Source organism: Rhinolophus ferrumequinum, chromosome 9, assembly GCF_004115265.2.
Source record: "Rhinolophus ferrumequinum isolate MPI-CBG mRhiFer1 chromosome 9, mRhiFer1_v1.p, whole genome shotgun sequence".
NCBI classification, from domain to species: domain Eukaryota; kingdom Metazoa; phylum Chordata; class Mammalia; order Chiroptera; family Rhinolophidae; genus Rhinolophus; species Rhinolophus ferrumequinum.
In genome coordinates this window covers 13,317,215-13,342,817 of record NC_046292.1, presented here as the reverse complement: position 1 = coordinate 13,342,817, position 25,603 = coordinate 13,317,215, and the positions used below count along the sequence as shown (strand labels likewise).

At 49.4% G+C, this 25,603-nt stretch overlaps 1 protein-coding gene across 6 annotated transcripts in view; it reads left to right on the top strand.

Annotated features, from left to right (window-relative positions):
• Positions 1–1,061: 1,061 nt before the first annotated feature.
• The window catches only part of TMCO4 (transmembrane and coiled-coil domains 4), an 85,175-nt gene continuing 60,633 nt past the window's right edge, over positions 1,062–25,603 (top strand). The window contains exons 1-7 of one of the 6 annotated variants that reach the window (XM_033114855.1): positions 1,064–1,575; positions 4,121–4,200; positions 7,303–7,410; positions 8,903–8,997; positions 13,803–13,980; positions 19,095–19,269; positions 20,084–20,111. In XM_033114855.1, coding sequence (XP_032970746.1) covers positions 13,811–13,980; positions 19,095–19,269; positions 20,084–20,111 — 373 coding nt within the window. In that variant the 5' untranslated portion in view covers positions 1,064–1,575; positions 4,121–4,200; positions 7,303–7,410; positions 8,903–8,997; positions 13,803–13,810. Of the gene's footprint in view, positions 1,576–4,120; positions 4,201–4,241; positions 4,353–7,302; positions 7,411–8,902; positions 8,998–13,802; positions 13,981–19,094; positions 19,270–20,083; positions 20,112–25,603 lie in introns of those variants that run through there. The other 5 variants (XM_033114859.1, XM_033114854.1, XM_033114856.1 and 2 more) reach the window with 5 other exon arrangements.

Below are 25,603 nucleotides of genomic sequence, written 5' to 3'. Positions count from 1 at the left end.
GGGGTTAGGGGTGGGCAGTGGGCACAGCTGTAAATGGATCCAACACCCAGAGTCAAGAGTGTTCAATGGCAAAGCCATCATGCAGTGACACGTGGTCCCACAAAGCCAATCTGGCTGGAAGGGGCCACCAGACATTGAGAAAAGGAGGGCTGCTGGCTGGAGGTTTTCTGTTGGCATCCACTTCCAGATGGTTACTAATATTCCATCTCAGCAAGGCCCACATGCTCATATGTAACTCTCTATGTCCCTGAAGGGTGCACCACTGATCCATTTGACCCTCACAGTAGCCATATAGGTAGGCAGAGCAGTGCTTCTTGGTCCCAATCGGCCAGTGGGGAGATGAGGAGATGGAGGTCTAAAGCATTCTAGAAAGGCATGAGTCACTGGAAGCTGGTCTCTGACCCCATCCACTGCCTTTTCCATTCACAGTACTAGGCTGTCTCCACCGAAAGAGCAACAGACTTTGTAGCCACAATGATTCATGCTCCCGCTTGCACTCGTTAGCTCTGTGGCTTCTGCATTGCCTGGCCCTGAGCCTCAGTTTTCTGTCCTGTGGAATGGGTGTGATAAGAATTTATAGGTTTGCGAGGGGAATAAGATCCATTTGTGCATTCATTAAATGATCCTGAGCACCTATGAAATGCCTGGCACAGTCCCTGGGGCTGGGCACACAGCAGAAGACAAGGCAACCAATATCCCCTACACACACTCTCCACACTTTTAAAATCTAGTGAGGATAGCAGATAATAACCTCAAACAGGAAAATGAACAAAATAATTCCATAGCGTGAGAACTACTTTGATTAAATAAAACGGGACCGAAAGCTTGGTGTGATTCCTCTGCACTTAGAACAGTACCTGACACACAGTAGGTGCTCAGTAAATATTTATTCAATGACTGAATGTGCTGGTAGTCAGGGAAGACTCCCAGATGCCACCCTGAGTGGACACCGCAATGGAAAGCTGGGAACACTGGAAGAAGAAGGTCGGGGGCAGAGTGCCAGGCATGCGCGCCTCAAATGCAAAGGTCCTGAGACTGAACCAAAGTTAGGGGTCGAGAAACAGAAAAATCCGGGAGAGCACAGATATCCCAACACTCTGTAAACTTCAAAGTGCTGTCTATACATGCGGGGAAGGTGTTTCCGAGGCTGGTTCTTTGATTTTACATAATTTACTCTGGAAGATTTCCTTCCAAGTCACTATTCGATCCTTCCCTCCGGAGCCAAGCCCCTCGCGAGCCCTTTCTGCAGAGTGGAACCTCGCAGGGCCGTCTCTGGAGCGCTGATGTGCTGCTGCTTCCTGGAGGGGAAAATATACCTACAAATCGAGTTTTGTGCCTGGGTGTGCCCGTCACTTCCTGATGCCGGCACCCCTGTCTCGGAGTGACAGCGGGACTAGCCGGGAAGGACACGCAGCCCGCGAACTGGAGCCCGGAAGGCCCCACTCCCGACTCCTGTCCGCCGGGCGGCGGGGCCAGACGCGCTCCGGGCGGCGGGGCCGGGACGGGGGAGGAGCCGGGCGGGAGGAGCCCGAGCCGCCGAGTCCTTCCAGCCGCCGCCGCCGCCTTCGCTTCCAGGTAAGGGGCCCGTCCCGCCGGGGCCACTCCCCGCCGCCACCCCGCGGGCTCCACGCAGGAGCTCCCGCCTTCCTGGCCCCGCGGGCCCTTTGCCCCCTACCCCTCCCTCTGCCCCTCGTGAGCGCGGGATCCACCGGGAGGGGCCGCGCGCTCCCCCAACGCTGAATACCCTGGAGTCAAGGCTGCTTGGTTGTTGCTTGTTTTCTTTCTGAGCCGGAAGTGCCCTTAGAAATCACGTGGTGGGGCAGCTGGGGAAACTGAGGCCGGGCGGAGCACTCAGGTGTCTCCTGCCTTCCAGCTGGAAGCTCTGGGCCCTTAGAAGTCACGCAGCCCCTCCCTTCATAAGTGAAGACGCTGCTCTGGTCGGGGGAGAGAAGGAACTTGCCTGAGGTCACACGGGGTCACCGGGGTCAACGAGCTACCTCGGGTTGCACGCAGCCCCTCCACGCATCTGCATGCACTGGTGAGGAAGGCCTCTGGCACCCCTTGCCCCCTCTCTCCTTGTGCCTACAGCCTCCCATCTCACAGCAGACAACTGAGGGGGGTTGGGAAAAACCTCTGAAGAAAAATCCAGGCCCCCAATGTTACAGGCCAGCCATGTCTCCCCACCCAGCCACTGTTGTTAGAAGAGGGAAGAATGACAGCTACTCACTTGAGAGTGTATTTACAGCTAGGTAAACCGATGCTCGGAGAGATGGAGTGGATTGCCCCAAGCCCACACTGCAAGGAAGGACAACAGAATGAGACCCTGGGTTACCTCCCCCTCCCCAGCCTGACCCAGTGCCTGGCACAGAGTAGGCCTTCCCATGTCCTTTCTCTGCCCTGCCCTGGGGTCACACAGGGAGTCCAGAGCACAGCCAGGCTAGAGCCAGGGTCTTGGCCTAGGGACTACTAACACAAAGTAGGAGTCGACAGGTTAGTTCTCCTCTCGCTAACCCAGTGTTCATTTCACTACAGAAAACATGAAACCCCTTTAAGCCTTAGGGGCATCTACTCATCCATTCAACAAATATTTATTGAGCACCTACTATGCAGCAGAGTGTGATTGTTTTAGCACTGGGATACAGCAGTGAACAAGACAAGTTTTGTCCTCCAGGAGTACACTGCAGAGTGGAATAAAACACTTCCCTTCAGTGGGAGTTTGTCGGGGGTGGAGGGGGAGGCGAGAAAGGCTGGGCAGAGAGGAGAAACCATTGGAATCTTTCCAACCTGTGAAGTATGGAAAGAGGCAAAGAGAAACCAAACCTCACAGCCTCAATCAAGCCCTCTGAGCTTTCAGCCCTTGCTTGTTGGAGATGCTCTACCAGCCTGAGCTTTCTCCCCCACTCCCCAGGGATTTGGGGGGGCAGTGCTAGATGGGTGGGGAGTGGTTCAAAGGAAGCCCTAAATTAATCCAACAGCCTGGAAACCTGGCACTGCCACTTCCTGGCTGTGTAGTCTTGTCACTCCACCTCTCTGGGCCTCTGTTTTCCTATCATACAATGGGGGCCATAATACTTCACAGTGTTACTGATACTATGTCAAAATGCTTCGTATATGGTATGGCACAATCCAAAGCATGGCTTGTGCCAGGGGCCTTGTCAAATCAGGTATAAACAAGAGTGTTTGTTTAGTGGCTCTAGTAACCCTGTTGATAACCTGTTACTGCACTGAGTAAAGAAATGTAAGAGGCAGCCATGAGGGTGGCTGAGGTCCCGGCTCGAGCAATGGAATGCCCGTGTCACAGTCAACATTTCAGCTTTTACAAGCCTGTGCAGCGTCAGACAGATGTGGGCTCAGGTCCTCACTTTGCAACTTCCTTCCTGAGTGACCTTGGACAGTTTCCTCATTTGTAAAATACCTGTCTCCAAGGTTGTCATGAGGATGAAAGGAGCTGAAGCCACAAAGGGCTTGCAGTGTCTGCCACTTGGGAGTCCTTTTGCTTTTTTAGGCCTAAGGCCTAGGAATGGTTGGATGGACACCATTAACTGATTCGATTGCCGTAGCTCAGCATGTGAAGTTTATCAAGGTCAGAGCCTGGCAAATTTCTCAGGAGCCTGAAACCACCTCTCCCTGTACTGGTTGCCACCAGACTGCAGTGGTTGGATCAGCCACCTGGGCCCGCACCTGTGGGACCTGAGAAATGTCATTCGGTGGTTTATCCCTGTGTCCTTTATGGCCTGAATGTTTTGTAAACATTGCTATAGGAGCTACAGAGGAGATGGGGGCCCCGCTGTCTTGCAGGCAGAAGGGGGCTGGAGAGAGGATCCCACCCACTTTCCACTTAGCGACCCTCCACCTGGCAGCCAGACCGATCCAATTGTACCACCCTCTGTTTAAAACCCTGTTGTGGCTTCCCATTTTCTTAGGGTAAAGAACACAAACCTTAACATGGACCACAAGGCCCTGCACAGTCTGGGCCCCACCTATGCCAGGGCTACTCCTCCAGCCCATCTCAGACCACTTTATCAATGCCCTCTGTGCTTGAGGCACACTGCTCCCTCCCTTCCCAGGACCTTTGCACGTGCTCTTCTAGACCATTCCTCCTCACGCTTCCTTTTCACAGGTTAACACCTCCTCATCCTTAAGATCTGAGCCCAGCCTTGACTTTCATTCCAAGTACCCCAGGCCATAAGACATCCCCAGGTACGTGGGAGGTTTAGCTCAAGTGGAATTATTCACTCATCACTGGGATTAATTTCTGCCTGTAACCTCTACACCACCCAGACTAGAACCCCCGTGCCTCCAGGACTGGTCCACGTTCGGTTCGAGGTGCTCAGTAATGAAATCTACCTCGGGTAGGTGTTCATTCATTCCTTCTTTCACCTACTCTGTCAGGCACTGTTCTAGGATACATCAAGAAACATGACACAAAAGCCCCTGGCCTCGTGGAGCTTTCTTTAGTGAGGGAGACAGACCACAAACAAGCCTGTAATCCGCTGTCAGATGGTGGCAAATTCCATAAATAAAAGTCACACAGGGTCTGGTAGGAGCGGGGAGTGGTACCAAGTTTCCCCCGAAAATAAGACCTAGCCGGACAATCAGTTCTAATGCATCTTTTGGAGCAAAAATTAATATACGACCCGGTATTATGATATGATATGATATGATATGATATAAGACCCGGTCTTATAGTAAAATAAGGCCGGGTCTTATATTAATTTTTGCTCCAAAAGACACATTAGAGCTGATTGTCCGGCTAGGTCTTATTTTCAGGGAAACACAATACCTGCTATTTTAGACCTGAATGAACAACTGAGGGAGCTCTGCTGGAGGAAGCACTGATGTCATGAGCATCATCCACTCCTACCCTGATCCTCCTAGTCTGTGGGGACCAGTGCAGAAGCAACCAGCTGTTATACCTGAGAGGAAGTGAGAGGCTTCAGAAGAAGCAGGCCGCACTTTAGTGGGACAAATCCAGGAAGGCTCATGGCAGTCCCTGATTCCCTGTAATGAAGTTGAAAAGAACCTGGGTTTGAAGTCACACAGGCCTTGAGGGTACATCCTGGTACTGCTATGTACCAGCTGTGTGGCCCTCACCGCTGTGAGCCTCAGTTTTCTCATCTGTATAACAGGAGCAGTGATAGTCCTCCTCAGAAGGTGATTGTGAGGCTGACATGGGAATCACGAAAGTAAGCCTACAGGAAATCTTCACTGATTTTATTATTAAACTGTGCTTTTGGAAAAGGACACCATTTGGACATGAGAACCCAGACTGAGAAAAAAACAGCAGAGCTGAGGCCCAAAGTGGGAAACCCAGCATGGGCTGGAAGTAGCGGATGGTTCAGTTCGGCTGAAGGCTGGCTGGAAGAAGGGGAGTAGAGGAAAGCAAAGGAGGAAAGACAGGTTGGGCCCATCCCAGAGATGCTTGGGGCTGGCTGAAAAATGAGATGTCAGCCTGTGGACAGATAGGAGCTAGTGAGATTCATCATCATTTGGTGGTTTTCAAGTGGTGTTTCAAATCTTTGGGGCCACTTTAGGGTATAAACTAGACCAAAGGGAAGCAGTATAGTAGTAGCAGTATAGTATCATAGGTAAGATGGCTGCCTTGGGGCTAAGACCCAGGCACAGGTGTAAATCCCACATCACTTGTCCAGCAACCTTGACCTCCATTCCTCAGAGCCACTCTGTCTCTATTTGTAAAATGGACATTATAGCACCTACGTTATAGGATTGTTGGAAGGAAATGAGATGGTGAGAAGAAAGGGGTGGCACGTCGCTGACATTTACCAGGGACGTACGGCTCCGATTTATGTAATTAAAAATAATTAACTGTGGTGAAAATACACAGAACATAAAATTTACCGCCTTAACCACTTTTAAGTATACAGTTCAGTAGTGTTAAGTATATTCGCATTGTTCTGTACCCCGTCTCCAGATCTTTTCAAGTTGCAAATCTGAAACTCCATACCCATTAAACAACTCTCCATTCCCCCCGCCCCCCAGCCCCTGGTAACCACACGTCTACTTTCTCTCTGTGATTTTGACAACAATATCTCCTGTACTCGTACGTTGGATCATAGAGTATTTGTCTTTTTGTGACTGGCTGATTTCACTTAGCGTAATGTCCTCAAGTTTTACCCATGTGACAATATGTCAGGATTTCCTTCCTTTTTTAAGGCTGGTTATGTATATAACACATTTTATGTATCCATTCATCTGTCGATGGACAGTGGGTTGCTTCCACCTGTTTAGCTATTGCTGTCTTAAACATGGGTGTTCAAATATCTTTTTGAGACCCTGCTGTTCATTGTTTTGGGTATACACCCAGGAGTGGTATTGCTGGATCATTTATGGTTATAATTTGAAGGTAGGTGTTGAGGGTTCCCCACTAGATCTCCTCTTGCCCACCAGCGAAATCCCTGGGTCTCTGTGGAGCAGTTTAAAAACCGGTGGGTCAAATGAACCATTACACACTTTGCCATTTCTCCCCCTTCCTTCCCAGGCAGATTTTCCTCTTGAATTATTTTTTAGTTATCCCAAGTGGAAGCCACTATTCATTCAACAAATGTTTATCAGTGCCTGCTGTGTTTATGTGTGGGCAGAGGGAGACAGACAATAGCAATACACATAAACAAGTAAATGCTGTGATGGGTGCTGTGGACCAAGCAGAGGAACCAGATAAAAGGGCCTGGGGTGAAAGGCTGGGGCAGAGAGGTTTCACTGAGCCGTGAGATTTGAGGAAAGACCAGGGGAGATGAGGGAGTTGGCCGTGTGGTTTTCTGGGGGAAGAGTATTCCCAGCAGAGGGAACCGCCAAGGCCAGGACCTTGAGGTGGGGACGTGCCGGGTGGCATCCGGGAGCAGCAGAAGGATGGTGTGGCTGGAGCTGAATGAGTGAAGGGGAGTGGAGGCAGAGAACAGACTGCACGTGGCCCACTTGCCATTATAAGGACCGTGACTGTGGGTGTGGAGGGAGTCATTTGTGGTTTGGAGCAGAGAAGGGACATGATTTGACTTCAGTTTGAGGTGGAGCTATCTGGATGCTGTGTGGCAGATAATTAGGGGAGAGGGCAGAAAGAAGTGGGAGACTGATGAGGAGGCTCCTGCCGGAGAGATGATGGCAGCTTATCTTAGGGTGCGAGGAAGGGAGGAAGGGCACGGTGATAAATGCAGACCCTGGATATCCACCTCATGCTGTCCCTGTCCTGCTGCCCCTGTCACCAGCCTCTCCTCCGGGCTGCTGAGGTGACGTTGGGATGGGAACTTTCTCTCTGTGCCAACATCCCTTTTTTCTTCTGGTTTGTAGTGGGATTGTCCAAAACCCTCTGGATTCTTCTATGTTGAAACTGTTGCCATAGAGACCTCCTGAGATGCTGCATTTACAACTGGCTTCCAATTTAACTTCTAGATAGAGGTATGGGACGAATGGTTTCTCTCCCAAAATGCCAGAGTGGGGAGGGGGAGTAAACTGGGCCTGCCTAGAATCCTCCCTCTAGAACCATCTCAAGATTATCTCACTGTGCGTGTGTGTGTGTGTGTGTGTGTGTGTGTGTGTCTGTTCTTTGATCTGCAGTCTTCTGAGTTTCTGGCCTAACAGTGCAGTGCAGTAGTTCTATTTGTTGTAAAGGATTTCTTCAGCCAGATGCTTTCCTTTCTTCTTGGCTCCCAAATAATTAGTCCTCAGCCTTCGTGTGACACTCTAGCCATCTCTCTAGTAGTAATGCTCATTTTGCTGTGCTGCAGACTCATTTAAAAATGCATCTGTGACCAGTGAACCAGAAAAGAGGAAGAGAGAGAAAGTGACACCCCCCCCCAAAACACACACACACACACACACACACACACACACACACACACACACACCAAATTTGACCTTGGCCTTCACTGACTGCTCCAAGTTAAAAAAAAAGAAAAGAAAAGAAAAGAAAAGAAAAAAAAAAAACAGGCCACAGGTGGCTGCTAGTGTGTAAGAAAAACAAAGTTCATTTTTGCATGTGATCTTCTAAAGGCCCAGGCCATGGGGTTTTGAAATGATATAAAGGATTTTGAAGAACGATATTGACCATATTTGATTTTCAACTTGGTGCTGACTTTGGAATTTTTTCATCTCCCCAAGGAGGAAATCCACCCATGGTTTCTGGCGGCAGTCAGCAAATACTGGGTGGGCACCTGCTTGTAGGTGCTTGCCTGAGGGTAAATGTTTGTGGAATGACTGTCAACCCCACCGCTACTGACAAAAATAACTCAGCCAGCGTTTATTTTTGGTGATGGATAATGTGACTGGCTAGACAAAAATCATAATCGTAGCGCATCAGAACAAGGTCCCCCTCCAGCGTGATCCCTGGCTGTCCCGTAGCTGGGCTCTGCAGTCCAGCCATGGGCGAGCGTTCGCCCTGTGTATGTTGTTTCCCTGAAAGTCAGGGCTTTTCTGGGTCAAGTGCAGGCCTTGGTGTCTTCACAGTGCCTGGACAGGGACAAGGCCCCCAGGGGGCCCCTGGGAGCTACTCTGTCAATCAGTGTGAGCCCCAGGTGCTGCTGGACCAGCTCTGTGCACGGCAGGTGGCCCCAGGGCACAGAAGCACCACTGGCCCTGACCAGTATACACAGTTCAGGTGGCACAGCCCCCCACCCCACAGTTGCCACAGCTCAGGGTGTAAGGAGTTGGAACAGACAGTCCGTGCAAAGTGCCAGGGCTGAGCTCCGTGAATGGTAGCTGCCTGCCGCCCTGCTGAGAGAGATGTCCCAGGCAGAGGGACCTGTGGAGGCAGAGACCCAAAGGAGAACAGTAGCAGCCAGACTCCTCGAGCCTGGAGAACCCCATCCTTCACTCCCATAGGCCCCTGAACCCACGCCCTATGGACCCACAGGCTGGTTTTGCTACTGGTTTTGCTGGTTTGCTTCTCCAGGGCAATTTGCATATTTCTCTGAAGAACCATCCAGAAGCTGCATAACCTGTTTTCAGACCTAGAGGGGAGGCCCACAGTTGTTTCTTGAAATCCTGGTAAGTATTATTTAAGCTTTTTTTTTTTTTCCTCCAGAAATCTCGCCATTACTTAAAGTGGTCTTATTTTAACTGTTATGAGTTGATGTATTGTATGTTTGCCCCACTAGGTTTAGCTTCGTGATGGAGGGTTGTTGTCTCTCTTTCTTCGTCACATCTGTGTCTCCATCATGGAGGATGGTGCCTGGTACCTATAGGGGCTGTAGGTGTTTATTAAATTAACTGGTTAATTTGGGGAGGAGGTGAATATTTATTTTTAATTTATTTAGACCTTAAGAAAGCATCTTTCAAATTCTATAGAGATATCTCACTGCTTTTTTTCTTTACTTTTTATTTTAAAATAATTATGGACTCCAAGCAGTTGTGAAAATAGTACCAAGAGGCCCCACGTACCCGCACCACTCCCCGAACCGCCAGGGTCTTACAATTAAGTCTTAAATTAAGTGTGATTCCTTAGCCGGAAGAAGTTGGTCTGCACAGTTTGGCCCCTGTCAGCCTCCCCTCCAACCTCGTCTCTTGCCTCCCACCCCTCCACGCCCACCCATTGTCTAAACCCTTTGTCCACCGAGCATCATTTTGGGTCTTCAGCATCTTCTCTCCTCTACCTCTGGGTCTTGACGTGTGCCGTCCCCTCTGCCCGGAACATGCTCTCCTTCCCCACCCCACCCCTGTTTCTGGTATCACCTGCGCTAGGAAGTCAATGCTGGGTTCCAGGCCCCCTCTTTTTATCTCTCTGTCTGTATTTCCCCCGTCACAGCATTTATTCTGCAGGTTTGTCATCATCTGTTTACTTGTCTGTGTCTGCGAGTGTCCTTTTCCTTCTACTGGAATTCCCTGTCCCATCCATCCACAGGGCTGTCCCCCTTCCTCCCTGCAGGCCTCTGCTGGAAGGCCACTTTTCGTCTGCATACCGAAGTCACTTCCCTCCTAACCATCACTTCCCCTGCCTAAGTATTCTTCCCAGATGACCACTTCCTCACCACATGTTGACTGATTTATTTAGTGGACTGTGAAGGGCACGGATCCCACAACCAGACAGCCCAAGTGCAAATCTTGGTTCTACCACTTTCTAGTTATGTGCTCTTGGGCAAGTTACTGAAATTATTATTATCGTCATGTATCGGTGTATTATTGCCTACCTCCCCCTAGAATGTAAGCATCTTGAGAGCAGGGAATTTGTCAGTTTTGTCTCTAATCTGCCCCAAAGCCCAGAACAGGACATCACATATCATAGACCTTTCCTTTGTTCATCCAGAAAGTAGTTATGGAATGTCTACAATATTCGAGGGCTGCTCAGAAAGCTAGGGGTACAGCAGTGAAAAAAAACAACCAGGATCCTGCCTCATGATGCTTCTATTCTATTTGTATACATAAGTAAATGAATAATTTTAAAACGTTATTCAATATAGGACTATGTATTATAAAAATAGAACATGGTGCTAGGATAGAGGGGCAGAAGTACTTTCACCAGGGGCATCAGGGAAGGCGTCTCAGAGGAGGGGACATTTGGGCCGAGGCCAGAATAGTCTCAGTGATGTCAGGAGAAGAGTGTCCCAGGCAGGGGGAATGACAGGTACGAAGGCCCAGAGGGGGAACCAGCTTGCATATCTAAAGAGCAGAAAGACAGCCAGCGTGGCTGTAGTATAGTGAACAAGTCGGATGTGAGGGGCATGACATAGAGTTTAGAGGAAGGCAGAGCCGATCACACAGGGCCTTGCAGGCCTTCCTAAAGGGGTTGGTATTCATCCTGGCGCAATGGGAAGCTTTTGGAGATGTTTAAGCAGGCTAGTGATATGGTTGGTATATATGACAAAAAGGCAACTCGGGCTACGATGGAGAGAATGGGTTATAAGACATCAAGAGTGTATTTTGTTGAATGAATGAATGAATTTGGCCTGACAGAGCTCCTTGTGCACTAAGCGTATCCCCCTCTCCCCGACGGTTAGAGGCAGGCCAGCTCGTGATTCTCTGATCAGAAGGTGGTTTGTTCTTGAACTAAGAACCAAGGTGGGTCTCCCCAGATATTAGCCCAATAAAATCCTGTCTTGGGCTCCTCTGGGTAACAGGAACAATGACCGCCGCCTCCAAATGACACATGGAGTCGGTTACATGTAGTGGAAATCGCTAAGCCTGCTGACATCATGGCTGGCTGCCGCCTCTGGTGCTTTCCTTAGAGCGTGGCTTGCTCCTGTCCCTTTGGTCTGGGATGATCCTCCGGACCAGGAAAAACTGCTGTGAACCTCAAACGTGGGTTCCCGGAGCAAGCATTGGAGGCCAGTCTTGCTGGGTGACTTTGGGCCAGGTTTTAACCTCTCTGTGCCTCAGTTTCTCCATCGGAAACAAGGGAAGAAGGATCCCTGTGCTGGTGGAGAAGAAAGAGCGTGGGGTTTGGAGCCAAAAGTCTGGTTTGACTTTCATCACATACTTACTGTATAACTTTGGGGAAATCGTTTGGCCTCTCTGAGCCTCATTAGAGTAGAGAATTATCATGGCTCATGTCCTGTTTAACCTCGCATGGTAGTTGTGAGAATTAGATGGATTCGAAAGTGGTTTGTAAACTGTTATTGCCGAATAGATGTTGGTTTGTTGCTTCTAACAACTTCAGGGTTATTTTTTTGAAAAGCTAATGAAATATTAGTTGTGGACAGACTTTTAAATAACTCCTCCAGAGAAGTAATATTTTGAGAATAAAAATTTTATGGTTCAGCTGGATGAGAATGAATTTTATGGGCCAAAATCAGTATAGAGTGTGAGTATTAGACTAGAAAATCTCTTGGTGATAGAATGAGAGTTTCAAACAGAGGTAAGTGGCCAAGAGCTCTGGCTTTGGGCTTTGGTCTATCATTTACTGGCGGTGTTACTTCTCCTCTGAGCCTGTTCTCTTGTTTTCACACTGGACGTTACGGTGCCCGTGTTTCCCCGAAAATAAGACCTAGCGGGACCATCAGCTCTAATGTGACTTTTGGAGCAAAAATTAATATAAGACCCCGTATTATATTATATTATATTATACCTGGTCTTATATAAGACCCGGTCTTACATTATAGTAAAATAAGACCGGGTCTTATATTAATTTTTGCTCCAAAAGACGCATTAGAGCTGATTGTCCGGCTAGGTCTTATTTTCGGGGAAACACGGTAGTACCTGGCTCACAGAGTTGGCTGAAACCATCCATGTGAAAACTGCAGCCCGGGCCTGGCATCCAGCAATGGTTCGATAGTGTTAGCTCTCATTACTAGTTACACACTGTTGCCAGCCTCTGTGCTGAGCATTTCGTGTGTTTGTTTGTTGATTATTTTATGCATTTATCTCTTTGACAAACATTTATATAGCATGAGCCCTGTGCCAAACTCTGTTGTAAATGCTTGACAAATACTAACTCCCATGCTGTGTCATTTACTGCTAACAGCAATTCCAGGCAGATACTGTTGTAGTCCCATTTGTAGGTGAAGAAATCTAAGTGCAGAGAGGTTATGTTGCCCATGGTCCCATATCTATTAGATGGAGGTGCTTGGATTCACACCCAGGTCTGTCTGATCCTGAGCCTGCATTCATGTCCACAAAGTGGGCAAGACTGGTACCTTTCCCGGTACCTGCTCCCAGGGCCCTTCCTGCCCCTTGGATGCCTGGCTTGGCTCGGTTTGTTCCCTCTCCTCTCCTCCCCTACCTTTCCCCCACTTCCTTTCTTCCCCCTCTCCCCCTTGATCTGTTCTTCAAGTTCATGTAAATGTAATCCTACAGTATGTATTCTCGTGAATGGCTCTCTGCTTATCATTTTGCCTGTGAGATTTACTCATGCTGTTGTGGTTAGCCAGACTTCGTTCTTTTTCATTGTTGTGTAATATTCCAGGATGTGAATATGGCACCGTTGAGCCATTCTACGGTGGGTGGACATGCGGGTTGTTTACTCTTCGGGACTATTATGAATGGAGCTTCTGTGAGCGTTCACGTACGTGCCTTTGGGTGAACATAAGCCCTCATTTCTCAGGACTGGAAACTGCTGGAACGTAGGGAAGACATATGTGTATTAGCTTTAATGGATAATGTCAAACCATTTTCCAAATGGTGGTACCTGTTTACACTCCCACCAGCAGTGCATACACGTTCTCTTTGCTCCTTCTTCTCACCAGTACTTGGTATTGTCAGTCTTTTGAGTTTTACCCATTTTGGTAGGTGCGTGGTAGAATCTCAGTGAGTTTTAATTTCCATTTCCCTGAGGACTAGTTTACATTCCCACCAGCAGTGTATGGAACTTTTATTGGTCCCTTATCCTGACCAACACTTGGTATTGTTGGTCTTTTAATTTTAGCCATTCTGATGGGTGAATAGCAATGTCTCTTTGGGGTTTTATTAGGTTGGTGCAAAAGTAAGTGTGGTTTAAAGGGTTAATAATTGCAAAAACTGCAATTACTTTTGCACCAACCTAGTAATTTCTATTTCTCTGCTGAATAATGATGTTACACATCTTTGCACGTTGCCCATTGGCCATTGGATATCTTTTATGAAGGACCTAGTCACGTCTTTGGCCCATTTTTAAATTTGCCTCATTTCTTTGTCTTAATGACTTAGAGGAATTACTTACATACTATGGGTACAAATCCTTTGTTGATATACATATTGAAAATATCTCCCCCAGTGCGTGGTGTGTGTTTTCACTCTTCAAGGTGATGCACAGAAGCTTTTAATTTTAATAAAGGCTAACTTATGAATCTTTTCTCTTATGGTTGATAATTTCTGTGTCCCATGTAAGTAACTTTTGCTTACCACTTGGATGCATTTCTCATTGGGATTTTTTTTGCCTGCAGGGCTGGAAATGGCCACATGGGACAGATCCAGCCGCAAGCTGCCTCAGGTGGCCGAGCCAGCCATGGAGGGTGAGCCACAGGTGCCCATGGGCCGGGAGCTGTCCGAGGCCAACCGCTTCGCCTATGCCGCCCTCTGTGGCATCTCCCTGTCTCAGCTATTTCCGGAACCTGAGCAAAGGTGAGTGCTTTTGTCTCACAGAAGGAAGGTACTGCTTCTTCAGGGTGCCAATTACCGACAGCCCAAGCTGCCTGCCAGGTACTATGGGGCACCACAAAGAGGAGAGAGTCATTGTCCTTGCTTTTAAGGAGCTCACAAGCTAATAGGGGGATATGACATCTCTCATTCGGCACTCACTCACCATTGGACGTACATGGAAGGTATACATGAGTAAGATGAACAAAGCAGACACTAACCCTGCCCTCAGCTACGACACAGTCTATTGGGGGATTCGGTATTTATTCATTCAGGTGACATGCATTTGTTGAGCACCTACTATGTGCGGGGTGTACTGCAAGGCCCTGTGGATAAAACAAAGAAGAACAAGGCCTGGCTCCTGCCCTCCCAGTGCTTACAATCTAGGGGTAGGGGGTGTCCAAATGACTGATTGTAATAGCAGACAGATGGGGTGTCATGGGAGCAAAAGAATGACAAGTAAATGACAGTATTACTATCTGCCATTGTCAATATCTAGCATGTGCATGTAAATTGTATATTTAAAGTCCGAATAGCAGTGCTGTTAAGAGCTCAGGCTTTAGCCTTCAAGGCCTTCATGGATTCTATGGGGAGAGTTTGGAGGCAGGAGGAGGCCAGTTAGGAGGCTGATGGAGTCACCAGGGAACCAGGACGGTGACTGAGGTTAGGGGAGGGCACAGCTTAGACAGACTTTTGTCAGGGAGACTGGAGGTGACTAGGGGACAGGCTGGATGTTGTGGACTGGGCAGAGGGAAGAGGGAACTGTCCCCAAAGGTTCAGGCAGAGAGGCCACCTAAACCCTACTAGTCAGGGTATTTGGGGCTACAAGTAACAGGACACTGTATCAAAAGGGCTTAAAGAATAGATTTGTTTTTCTCACTTAACAAGAAATCCAGTGGTAGAGAGTTCCAGGCTTGTTTCAGTGCCTCCAAAAGCCTTCAGTTGGCTTCTCTGCAGCCCTCTTGTCCTTCTTCCCCTCTTGATCACAAAATGGCTGCTGAAGCTCCATCCGTCATGCCCCCAGAGGACAAGGCCCAAGGCAGGAAGGAGGAGGGCAAGGATTCTCCTCCAGTTTCTCATCAGGGAGGAAATCTTTTTCAGAATACCTCAAGAAGGTTTCCTCTTTTGTGTTGCTGGCTGGCTCCAGTCACGTGCCAAGCCTCACCTACAAGGGAGGCTGCGGGGAAAATGAAGGCACTTGCCATTTGAAACCTCCATCATGGGAAGGGATTCTGCTGGCTAGAAAGAAGGGACTGGGGAATTACTGCTGCAGAGAAAGAAAATCCATCAGAGAGGGTGGTCGTGAGGAGGGAATGTCTCGATGGCCCCTGCAGAGCCTGGCACAGAGCTATTGCCAGACACATGTTGGATGTTCCATTGTTAATAATGAAACCACATACTCTATCTGGAGGCTAGAATATATCTCATTGGATAGTCTATTCCCAAGCAAGCCAGATCCCATCTCCTGCAAGGGTTCGACTCTCTCCCTGTTCTGACCCATACCTGGGCCATATTTGGGAAGCCTCTGTCTTTCCAGAAGTTTCCCCTGACCTGATATGCTGGTACATAGGTGGGGAAGAGCTTTGTGTACTTCGTTCAGAGAAGCAAATATTTACGAACCTGGACAGTGTGCCAGGCCTATGCTGGGCACCTCCGAGGATGGCGCACAGAGAAGTGAGTTATTGTCCTGTGTCCTCTCCCACCCACCCCCATTCACGTCCTGTTCTTAGCACCAGCTGCCTGAAGCGTTTGCCTTGGGGCACTTCTTTTCTGAACGTTTTTGATGCAGAGTGCCAGTTCCTTCCCCGTGGTTAATCTTGGTTTTCCTGGGGCCAAAACAGTTTAAAAGACAACCTCAATCTTTTTACAGCCCAGATATGCTGTCGGTTTCAGTAATCTTAAGAAAATATTCTGTGGCCATTTCTTTCCACAGGGGGCTTAAAAGCAAGCCTAAAAAAGACTTCTTTCCCATGCTGTAAACGGCACAGAGGCTGTTTTCCTCCGATTAACTCTTTAATAAACATGGGGACGTGAATGGGTGGAGCAGGGCCCGCAGACGTTTTCCGTAGAGGACCAGGTGTTTGAGCTTGCTGGCTCTGCGGTCTCTGTTGCAGCCCCTTAGCTTTGCTGCCGTAGCCCACAAGCAGCCAGAGACAGTGTGCAAAGGAAAGGATGTGACTGTGTTCCAATGAAACTTCAAATCTACAAGCACCGGCTGCGGGCCAGTTTTGGCCGCCTGGGTAGCTGGCTGGTCCCTGGTGAGGTGGAGGAGCTTTGGAGTGGGAGGCAGGATCCCCGGACTTTAGGGGAGGCTCTGCCCTGCCCAGCGCAGACCCTGAATCAGACATTTAACCTCCGAGGCCCAGGGGCTCCACTGGCAGGGGTGGTAAGGATGCAATAAGAATGAAAGGGGATGTTTGATGCACCTGCTTAGCCAGTGCCTGGCGCACGGTGAGTGCCCAGGAATGTAAGCCCTGGACGGGACAGTCTCTGCGGTGGGTAGGCGTGGCCTCTGGAGTCCGAGAGTTGTGGGCTTGAACCCTGGAGCTGTCACTTAACCCCTCTGGGTCTGAGTGTCCTTATCTCTAGAATGGCAGTAAAAATATTGCCTCCCTCCCCATAGAGTTGTGGTGGGAAGTAACAGGCACTGTGTGTAAAGCACTGAGCACAAGGACTGACGGACAGTGGCTCTGTGATTGTCATTTGTTGTCACTGTTGATGTTCATGAATCTCGTCTAGACCACCAACCACATTGACAAGCAGTGACCGAGGCCTCGCCCATCTAAAATGCTGTTTGTTGTTTGATAGATTGCTGTACTGCCACTTTATCGATTCATTTGTTCATTTAAAGAAACACGTATATAGTGCTTTGCATGTGCCAGGTATTGTTCTAAGCATATGACAAACATTAGCTTAGTTAATCCTTTCAACATCCTTATGAAATACATTTGATTGTTATCGCCTCTGTTTTACAAAGAAATGGAGGCACAGAGAGGTTAGGTAACTCGTCCAAGATCACACAGCTAGTAGCCGAGCTGGGATTTGAAGCAGAGTTTGTGCTCTTTATCCCTCCGCTCTTGTTACAAGATGCTTCTCTGCATCCAAGACTCTTCATGGACACAGGACCAGGCCACGCTGCTGCCCTCAGTCCCGAGCCCTTTCTGCATATAAGTTTACCCCTAAATAATGTTCAGTTCACTTAGTCATCCCCTGCCTGCTATGCAAACGACATCCCATCCGGGGCAATACCAGTAATTGCAGAGAGTAAATTATTATAATTGTAATAGCAGGGTTATCAGGTGCCAAACACTGTCACCATGTCCTTTAATCTTTCCAACCACCCTATGAGGCAGGTCCCGTTATCATCTGGCGAACGTTGGTTGAGCTGCTTCTCTACGCCAAGCCCTGCTCTGGGTACTTCATATGCATCACCTCATTGAATCCTTAAACAACCTTATGAAGTTGGTCTCTTCAACCCATTTGCAGATAAAGAAACGGAGGCACAGAGAGGTCAAGTTGCTTTTGCCAGGTGCTGCGTCGCTCAGACGTCCCTTTAGGAATGAAAGACTTTCCCCCAGCTGCTAAGAGGGCTGCCAGTGCAGCCTGGGCTGGCTGCAGCTGACGAGAGCCACCTTGCCCAAGGTTCTGCCCACTTCCTGGGGCGGCCTTCATCCGATGACTGGCTGCTGTGGGGGCATAAAGGCCGCCCAGAACTCTCGCCCCACAGGGGGCAGCTCTGAAGGATCACCCAATCTTCAGAGCTTCCTGCAGGGTGAGCTAAGGCTTCCGTTGAGACTGCATCGTACGTAGCCCGAAGCGCGACTGCGCCCCTGCCCTGTCCTGCATCCTCCCTGTCCTCCCGCAGGCGCTGGTCCCAGGGGATACTAATGATTCTGTCAGAGCTGCTTCCTGAGGACCTGGGCCATAACAGTGGTGGGACCAGGATTTCAACCTGAGCTTCACTGCTGCTGTCAGGGGCATCTCCCCTCCCGGGCTTCAGCGGCCCCAGCTCTTAGGACTGGAAATGGGTGGGATCTGTGGGGGCCAGGGCTGGGAGGTGCAAGCAGGGAGCCTCTGACGTCTCCCCCACCACCAGGGAACTCTGTTTCTGGGAGGCCTGATTCCACCCCAATCTGGCCAATCAGAACCAGGGGTACACTACCCAGGACAGTGCAGTTGAGGCTGGGGTGCTCGGTTTGGAAATAGACCTGACTTCTCGGTCTCGGCTTTTTCTCTGGGCTGTAATAATCAGCTCCACATCCGCCTGCCCACCCAACACCCCACTTACCACTCTCGCTGCCGTGAGTGGTAGCTTTGAATGAAAGCCTGATGTGGGCTCTGCCACAGTCTCCGAAATGCCATGTGCTTCCTGCAGCTGTCGGGGCGCCTGGGGTTCCTTCCGCCCTAGAGCACCCCAGCCATCCCCCACGCAGGGACTCCTGTGGGACTCAAATCAAATGCCTGCTGTGGAGAGAGACCCCACAGTGGCAGTAAGCATGGTGGGTGGACACTCTTGCTCCGCATTTTATCCACTTCTGCAGTGTGGCAACTTTTCCCCAGAAAGCATGTCCTGGGGGATTTCCAGCAGCAGCAAATCTCCTCCTATGGGAGCTTCTCCTAGTCACTGCCCTCACCTCTGCAGGCCAATCTGGGGGCTCCCTCTGGGGGCTCCCTCTCGGGACTCATCAGGCCTCGATTCCTGCCACTATCCTCGTATATCAGTTAGTTAGTTACAGCCCTGTCTCCACCTGCTGTGAACTTCACATCGGAGGCTGTACCTCATTCATCTTTGATTCCTCATCCCCCAGCACGGCCCCTGCTCAGGCGGCCCCAGCACACGTGGTCAGGAACTTCTCACTGCCCTCATTCCTGTGGTTTATCAGACTCTAATCAAAGGTTTGGGGGGGAGGGGAGCTAAAATCCCTACCACCTGAAATTGGGTGTTTGGCTATCTGTACTCCATGGGCCTCAGTCACCGTGGTCTTTTTGTATGTGCTGACTGTTCCCATCCATGAGCAGATCTAATCTGAACTTCCCCACGGCCTTGTGAGTTGCACAATCCGGGAAGCTTTGGGATCTCAGTTGTGTCTATCTTTCAGCGCCTTCTGCACAGAGTTTATGACAGGCCTGGTGAAGTGGCTGGAGTTGCCCGAAGCCGTCTTGCCAACCATGTCCGCTTTTGCCAGTGGCCTGGGAGGCGAAGGAGCTGACGTGTTTGCTCAGATTTTATTGAAGGACCCCATCTTGAAGGACGACCCGTTGGTGATCACTCAGGTACACCCACCGCCTGGGTGGCGGTTTCCGGGGAAACTAGAACAAATGATTTCCTTCCACAGTCAGTCTGAAAATCACTTCTAGTGGGGTGGGGTAGTTGAAAGATATAATATTTCATCATAATATCCTTTGATGATCATAGCTAATGTTGAATTATCATTATTGAATATTTACTATTGATTTAATTGATAACTTAAATAGTGCTTACTATGTGCTAGTACCTTTAAAATATTAACTCATTTAATTCTCAAAGCAACTTTGTGAGGTAGGTATTTAACTGAGGCACAGAGATTAAGTCACGTGTTCAAGGTCATGCAGCTGACACGCAGCTGAGCCCAGATTTGACCCTGGGCAGTCTGACTCCAGAGCCTGCATTCCTGAGTGCCAAGCTCTGCTGCCTCTCTTTTCAGAAGCAGCAGCTTTGCTATGTGCCCTTGGGCATGTCACTTACCTGCTCTGTGTGCGGTTAAAGCAGGCAGCTTGTGACACGGGCTGTTCGGTGGGACAAGTAAGCAGAGTTAAAAGCAGCCTTCCCCTCCTTCATTTCACTCCCTGAAATTCTCACATGTTTATTTATTTGCTTACTTGTTTGCCTGGTTTACCACTAGCATGTAACACAGAACTATTAGATTGGTGCAAAAGGCATTGCGGTTTAAAAGGTTGAAAATAATTGCAATAACCACGATTACTTTTGCACCAACCTAATATTTTGTCTGACTTGTCCCCCCACTTAGTAAGAGTCAGTAAATATTTGTCAAACGAGCAGGTTGATGACATATCAACTGATTGCCACTTCCTGTTACTTTTCCCCCAGGACCTGCTGAGCTTCTCACTCAAGGATGGTGAGTTGATTTTTCTTCAGTTCTGTAAATTGTGGGCGATCATCTTAGCCCTTGGCCAGTAAATCTAGTGTTAGGTGTTGCCACCTGTAGCTTGGTCCCCCGGGGTCTTTTTGGTGCAAGAAAGGAAAGGAAACCCCGCATAGTTGGGGAGCGGGTGAACACTTCATTCATGCCATGTACTGGGTGCTTCTTAGTGGTTATTTCATTTATTCCTTGCAAGGCCCTGTGGTTTTACCTTCCAAGTAGCTCTTGGATCTGGCCCCTTTCCCGTCTCTACCTCCTGCTCTGGTCTGAGCTACCATCAGCCCGTCCTGGATGACAGCAGCGTCTCCTCACTGGTCTGCTGCAACCACTCTGGCCAGCAATTTGTCCTCCACCCTGCAACACGAATGACCTTTCCCGACACATATCTAACCATGCTGCCTCCTGGCTCCGTCCTCAGGGCCACTCCTGCTGCACTCAGGAAAAAGACCAGCCCTTCCTGATGGGCTGGCCCCTCCCCTACCTCAGCTCTCACTACCCTCCACCTCCCCTCTTTCCACATTGGCCTCTTTGAGTGTGCCCTGCTTTTGGCACCATGACCTCTTTGCACATGCCCTTCCCCAGGCTGGAGAATTTCCTGCTCCTCTTGCCCAGGTACTCTCTACCTCTCCCTCCTGCCTGCACTCGGTCATCACTTCCCAGAGAGGTCTTCTGGCCTCCCCACTGGAACACCACCAGCGCCCTGTCAGCCATGGTTGCAGCTGAATTCCTGGTTCCGTGCTTCTTCGCTTGGTAGCTGGCTCCCCTCCAGACAGTAAGCTCCATGCGGACAGAACCCATGCCTGGTTGTCTTCACCACGTACTTCCGGTGCCTAACACAGCACTGCACGTAGAGCACACTCAGTAAACATCTGTTGAGTGAATTAATGAAATGGATCCTAATACTCCGTTTTATGGATGAGGAAGTCAGCTCAGAGAGGTTCAGCAGTTTACCCAAGATTGCTCCGTAAGTGGCAGGGCAGGATTCCACTACGTTCACTTCCTAGGGCTGTCGTCACAAATTACCGTCGTCGATGGGTGGCTTAAAGCAACAGAAACTTGTTGGCTCCCAGTTCTGGAGACCAGAAGTCTGAAAGCAAGGTGTCAGCGGGGTCTCACTCCCTCTGAAGCCTGTAGGTGAGAATCCTGCAAACCTCTTTCAGCTGTTGATAACCCCAGGCAGTCCTTAGCTTAAAGATATGTCACTCCAATTTCTGCCTTCAGCTTGCGTGGCTTTCTCCTCCTCCTATAAGGACATTGTACAGGTGTCCTCATCTAGAGATCTTTAACTTAGTTACACTATTCCCCCCCTTACCTGCGATTCCACTTTCCAGTTTCAGTTACCTGCGGTGAACCGCAGGTCGAAAATATTAAATGGAAAATTCCAGAAATAAACAATGGACAAGTTTTAAATTGCACATTGTTCTGAGTAGCATGATGCAATCTTGCAGTCCTGCTCTGTCCGGCCCAGGACATGAATCATCCCTTTGTTCAGCATATGCACGCTGTACACGCTACCTGCCCGTGAGTCACAGAATAGCCATTTCAGTCATCAAATGATTTATCAGAGGGAGAGAGAGAGACCACATTCACATAACTTTTATTATAGTATATTCTATCATTGTTCCATGTTATTATTAGTTATTGTTGTGAATCTCTTACTGTGCCTAATTTATAAATCAAACTTCATCATCCGTATGTATATATAGGAAAAGGTAAAGCACATAGAGGGTTCAGTTACTATATAGTCCACAGTTGGAGGCATCCACTCGGGGTCTTGGAATGGCGCAGAGAAGGTTGGTGTCATAGTTGGGCCATTTGTTCGAGACCTTTCCCACAAACTCCATGAGGGAGGGCCCTGTCTGAATTGTTCACCGTTGTATCCCAGCATCTACAACACTGACGGTCACATGGCCGGCACTGAGTGTTGGATGGATGCATGCATGCATGCATGTAAGGATGAAGGGATAGAAGGATGATGGACACGTGGATGCATGCGTGCGTACATAGATGAATGGACGAAATTATGAATAGATAGAAGGATGGATGGATGGCCTTTCTTTAAAGAATGAGCTTAGATACTAGTAGGGTGATTTGTATGAAATTTAGGGTTAAACCATCCTCTACAGAGATTGATGAGTAGGGGCCCACAACAGAGGAGGCAGCTTGATTAGTCATGAAAGCAGCCTAGGAAATCAACATGAAAATCTGCATTTCTCAGAACTTCCTGGAAGGTTGACTTTTACTGACAGTATTGGGATCTTAGTTACAAAACGATGCCATCTTGGCAGCTGGGTGGAATATTTTTCATGTTAATCACTTTCTTCTCCTCTTCCAGTAACAACCCACAAAGCTCTTTGCCCACACAACTGAAAAAATAAGTCTTTTGTGTGTTGAAGGTTAAACTGAATCTGAGCTAACGCTAAACCGGGTTTCTTAACCTCAGCACTGTTGACATTTGGGGCTGGATTCTTTGTTGTGGGGCCATCCTGTATATTGTTGGATGTTTAGCAGCAATCCCTGGAGTCGATTCACTAGACACCAGTGGCACTTCCTGCGTTATGATAACTAAAAATGTCTCCATACATTGCCAAATGCCCTCTGGGGGGCAAAAGCAGCCCTGGATGAGAACCAGGGCTCTAGGACCCCAAATTTGGCCATTTCAGGTGAGGTTGGTTTATTTGTAGTTGGTCATTTTTATAAATTTTTCTAGGTACTCTACGTCCTATACATATATCTGAATTATCACATAGTCTGTAATCCTCAGGTCAACTTCTAAAGTAGGTCCTGTTATCCCCACTGACAGGAGAGGAAAGTAGGCTCGGAGGTTAAGTAACCCAGGACTAGGGTTTCCGAGTGGGAATTCCCACCCATTCTCGGGAATTTTTTTCACTTTTCCATTCCCGAATCTCGAGAAAAGTTGGTCGGGAATTCGGGAAAATCGGCTCCTTGAACCCCAGTGGTTGGTAGTATCGGCCGTCACTTTGTGGAAATGATTCATTGTGGAGAACAGGACACAGTTTATATCTCAGGATTCGGGCACGGGAAAGCGAAAAAAATTCCCGAGATCGGGTGGGAATTCCCGCCTGGAAACCCTACCCAGGTCTACATTTCAAAGTTTCGAAATTCCACTTAAGGCAAAGCGAATCTGGTTGGTACCCAAGAAACTTTCAACTGAATCGTGGGTTTTGCCCTCTGTATTCTGAAGCCAAAGATAGCATCAACTCTAAGGCCTGGGACCCAAATTGGTGCACGCCACGTGGGACATGGCAACCTTTACTGCAAGCTTGGCTCTACTTTCTGACCTGGCTTTTATCACTCAATTGCAAACCCCACCTCCCCAGTGAGTCAGAAAGTTCTGAGGTGAATTTAAGTTCACAGTAACTCAAAGACTCCTGTCTCCCAGAGTCATAAAAGTGATGCCGAGACTGCCATTGGGCTTTTTCAAGTCCATGTTACCTCGAACTTTCAAAGTTCTTTCCTGTGAGGGGGAGCAGGCACCCCGAGGCTGACCCTTAGCTCTCTGTGCTCTACGCCCAAGGCCACGGGTGTACATAAAGGTGACCCATTACCCCGGCAGCCTGTTCTTTGGAAAATATTGGGGGATGGGGCATTGACCCAGGGATCTCGGCTCTGCCCTCAGGGGGCAAGAGTGTGCCAGCCTTCCACAACGGCTGGGCAGCACCAGTGCCCACCCCAGACCCACAGCCACATACTACATGAGCCCTTGACACTCAGCTAGTCCCTCTGGCCTAGGAAGCCCAAAGGCGTGTCCAGAGTCACTCCAAAGTGTGTTCAGACCAGCTCCTCTGACCTTGGTCCTTCGGGTGCGTTTCCAAAACTGCTGGTCCAGGCACTAGACTGGGACCTAAGCAGCCCTCAGGAACAGTGGGGGAGGTGTTATAGTCCCACTGCCCTACTAGGCAGACTAGGGAAGAGCAAGGTCTGACCCAGGTTCAAGGTGAGGCCAGGAGGAAGGAGCAGATGCCAAAAGGCACGGCAGGCTTGGGAGGTGTGTGGAGGAGACAGTTCTGCTCCTACAGCCATGGTTCCTCTGTCCTGAGCTAGGCCAGAGGCACAGCTTCTGCAGCCAGACTGCCTGCTTCACTACTCACAAGCAGGGTGACCCTGGACATGTGACCTGAGTGCTCTCTGTCTCCGTTTTCTCTTTGACTGAATGGAGACAATGTCATGCAGGGTGTCATGCGTGGTCTCAGCTGCCGCTCCCCACGTAAGAACGTAGGACATGGTGAAGCCAAAAAGGAACACCCACGGAGCCATAGATAGGGGAGTCATACCACTATATTCCCGCTGGCGGCTGGGTTGGAGACACAGGAAGCAGGAGCTACACGATCCGCAACCTGCCGTCCACTTCTCTCTGCCAACCAACCTCACTTGCTAGCTGCAATCTGCCGTGCTAACTGCAATCCGCTCTTGCTAGCTCAGCCACCATCTTCTTGCTAGCCCCCATTTTTGTGCTAGCGTAGCCACAGCAGTTATATTAATGGCCAAAGGCTCACTGGTTACAGCTGATGGCCATCCAATCACAGTTGATGGCCATTTAGTACCCGAGTAAGTAACTTTCCACGTGAGGGCGATAGCCTGGAAACTGCACTCCTGGCTCTGTCCCCACACTCCACCCCTACAGGGTCTCGCCTCACAATCTGTGACAAGTGTCTTCCATGAGGGGCCCTGTGCGAGGAGCCTGGAGGTGAATGCAATATCCTAGACACAGCCAGGCTCTCTGGGCACAGCCAGGGTTTCTCAGGGCACCACCAATCCTTCTGGGCACATCCAGACTTCCTGGGCTTCTTAGGGTACCACTAGTCTCCCTGGACACAGCCAGGGCCTCTCAGGGCACTGCCACTGTCTCTGGGCACAGCCAGACTCCCTGGATACAGCCAGGGCCTCTCAGGGCACTGCCACTCTCTCTGGGCACAGCCAAACTTCCTGGACACAACCAGGGCCTCTCAGGGCACTGCCACTCTCTCTGGGCACAGCCAGACCTCCTGGTCACAGCCAGGGTTCTCAGGGCACCATGCTGGAATAATAATGGCTCACAGGCCATTCTGCTAGCGAAGCCACGGCAGTTATATTAGTGGCCAATAGCTCACTAGTTACAGCTGACGGCCAACTAGCCACAACTGATGGCCATGCAATCACAGTTGATGGCCATTTACTACCCGAGTGAGCACCTTTCCACGTGAGGCCGAGAGCCTGGAAACTGCACTCCTGGCCCTGTCCCCACACTAACAGTACCCGCCTCCTCGGGCGGCTGTGAGGACTCAGTAAATCAGTACTTGTAGAGGGTAGTACCAAGTCTGTTCAGAGTGAGCAGTGGACAAATGAAGCTTCCAGTATTAATATAATTGTTAACCATAGGGTGTTTCTGCCAGAAGAGAATATGTTTCTCATCCAACATAATCACCCTCCCCTATTTTGACCTCTCCCAACAAATCTGTTCGTTCGTT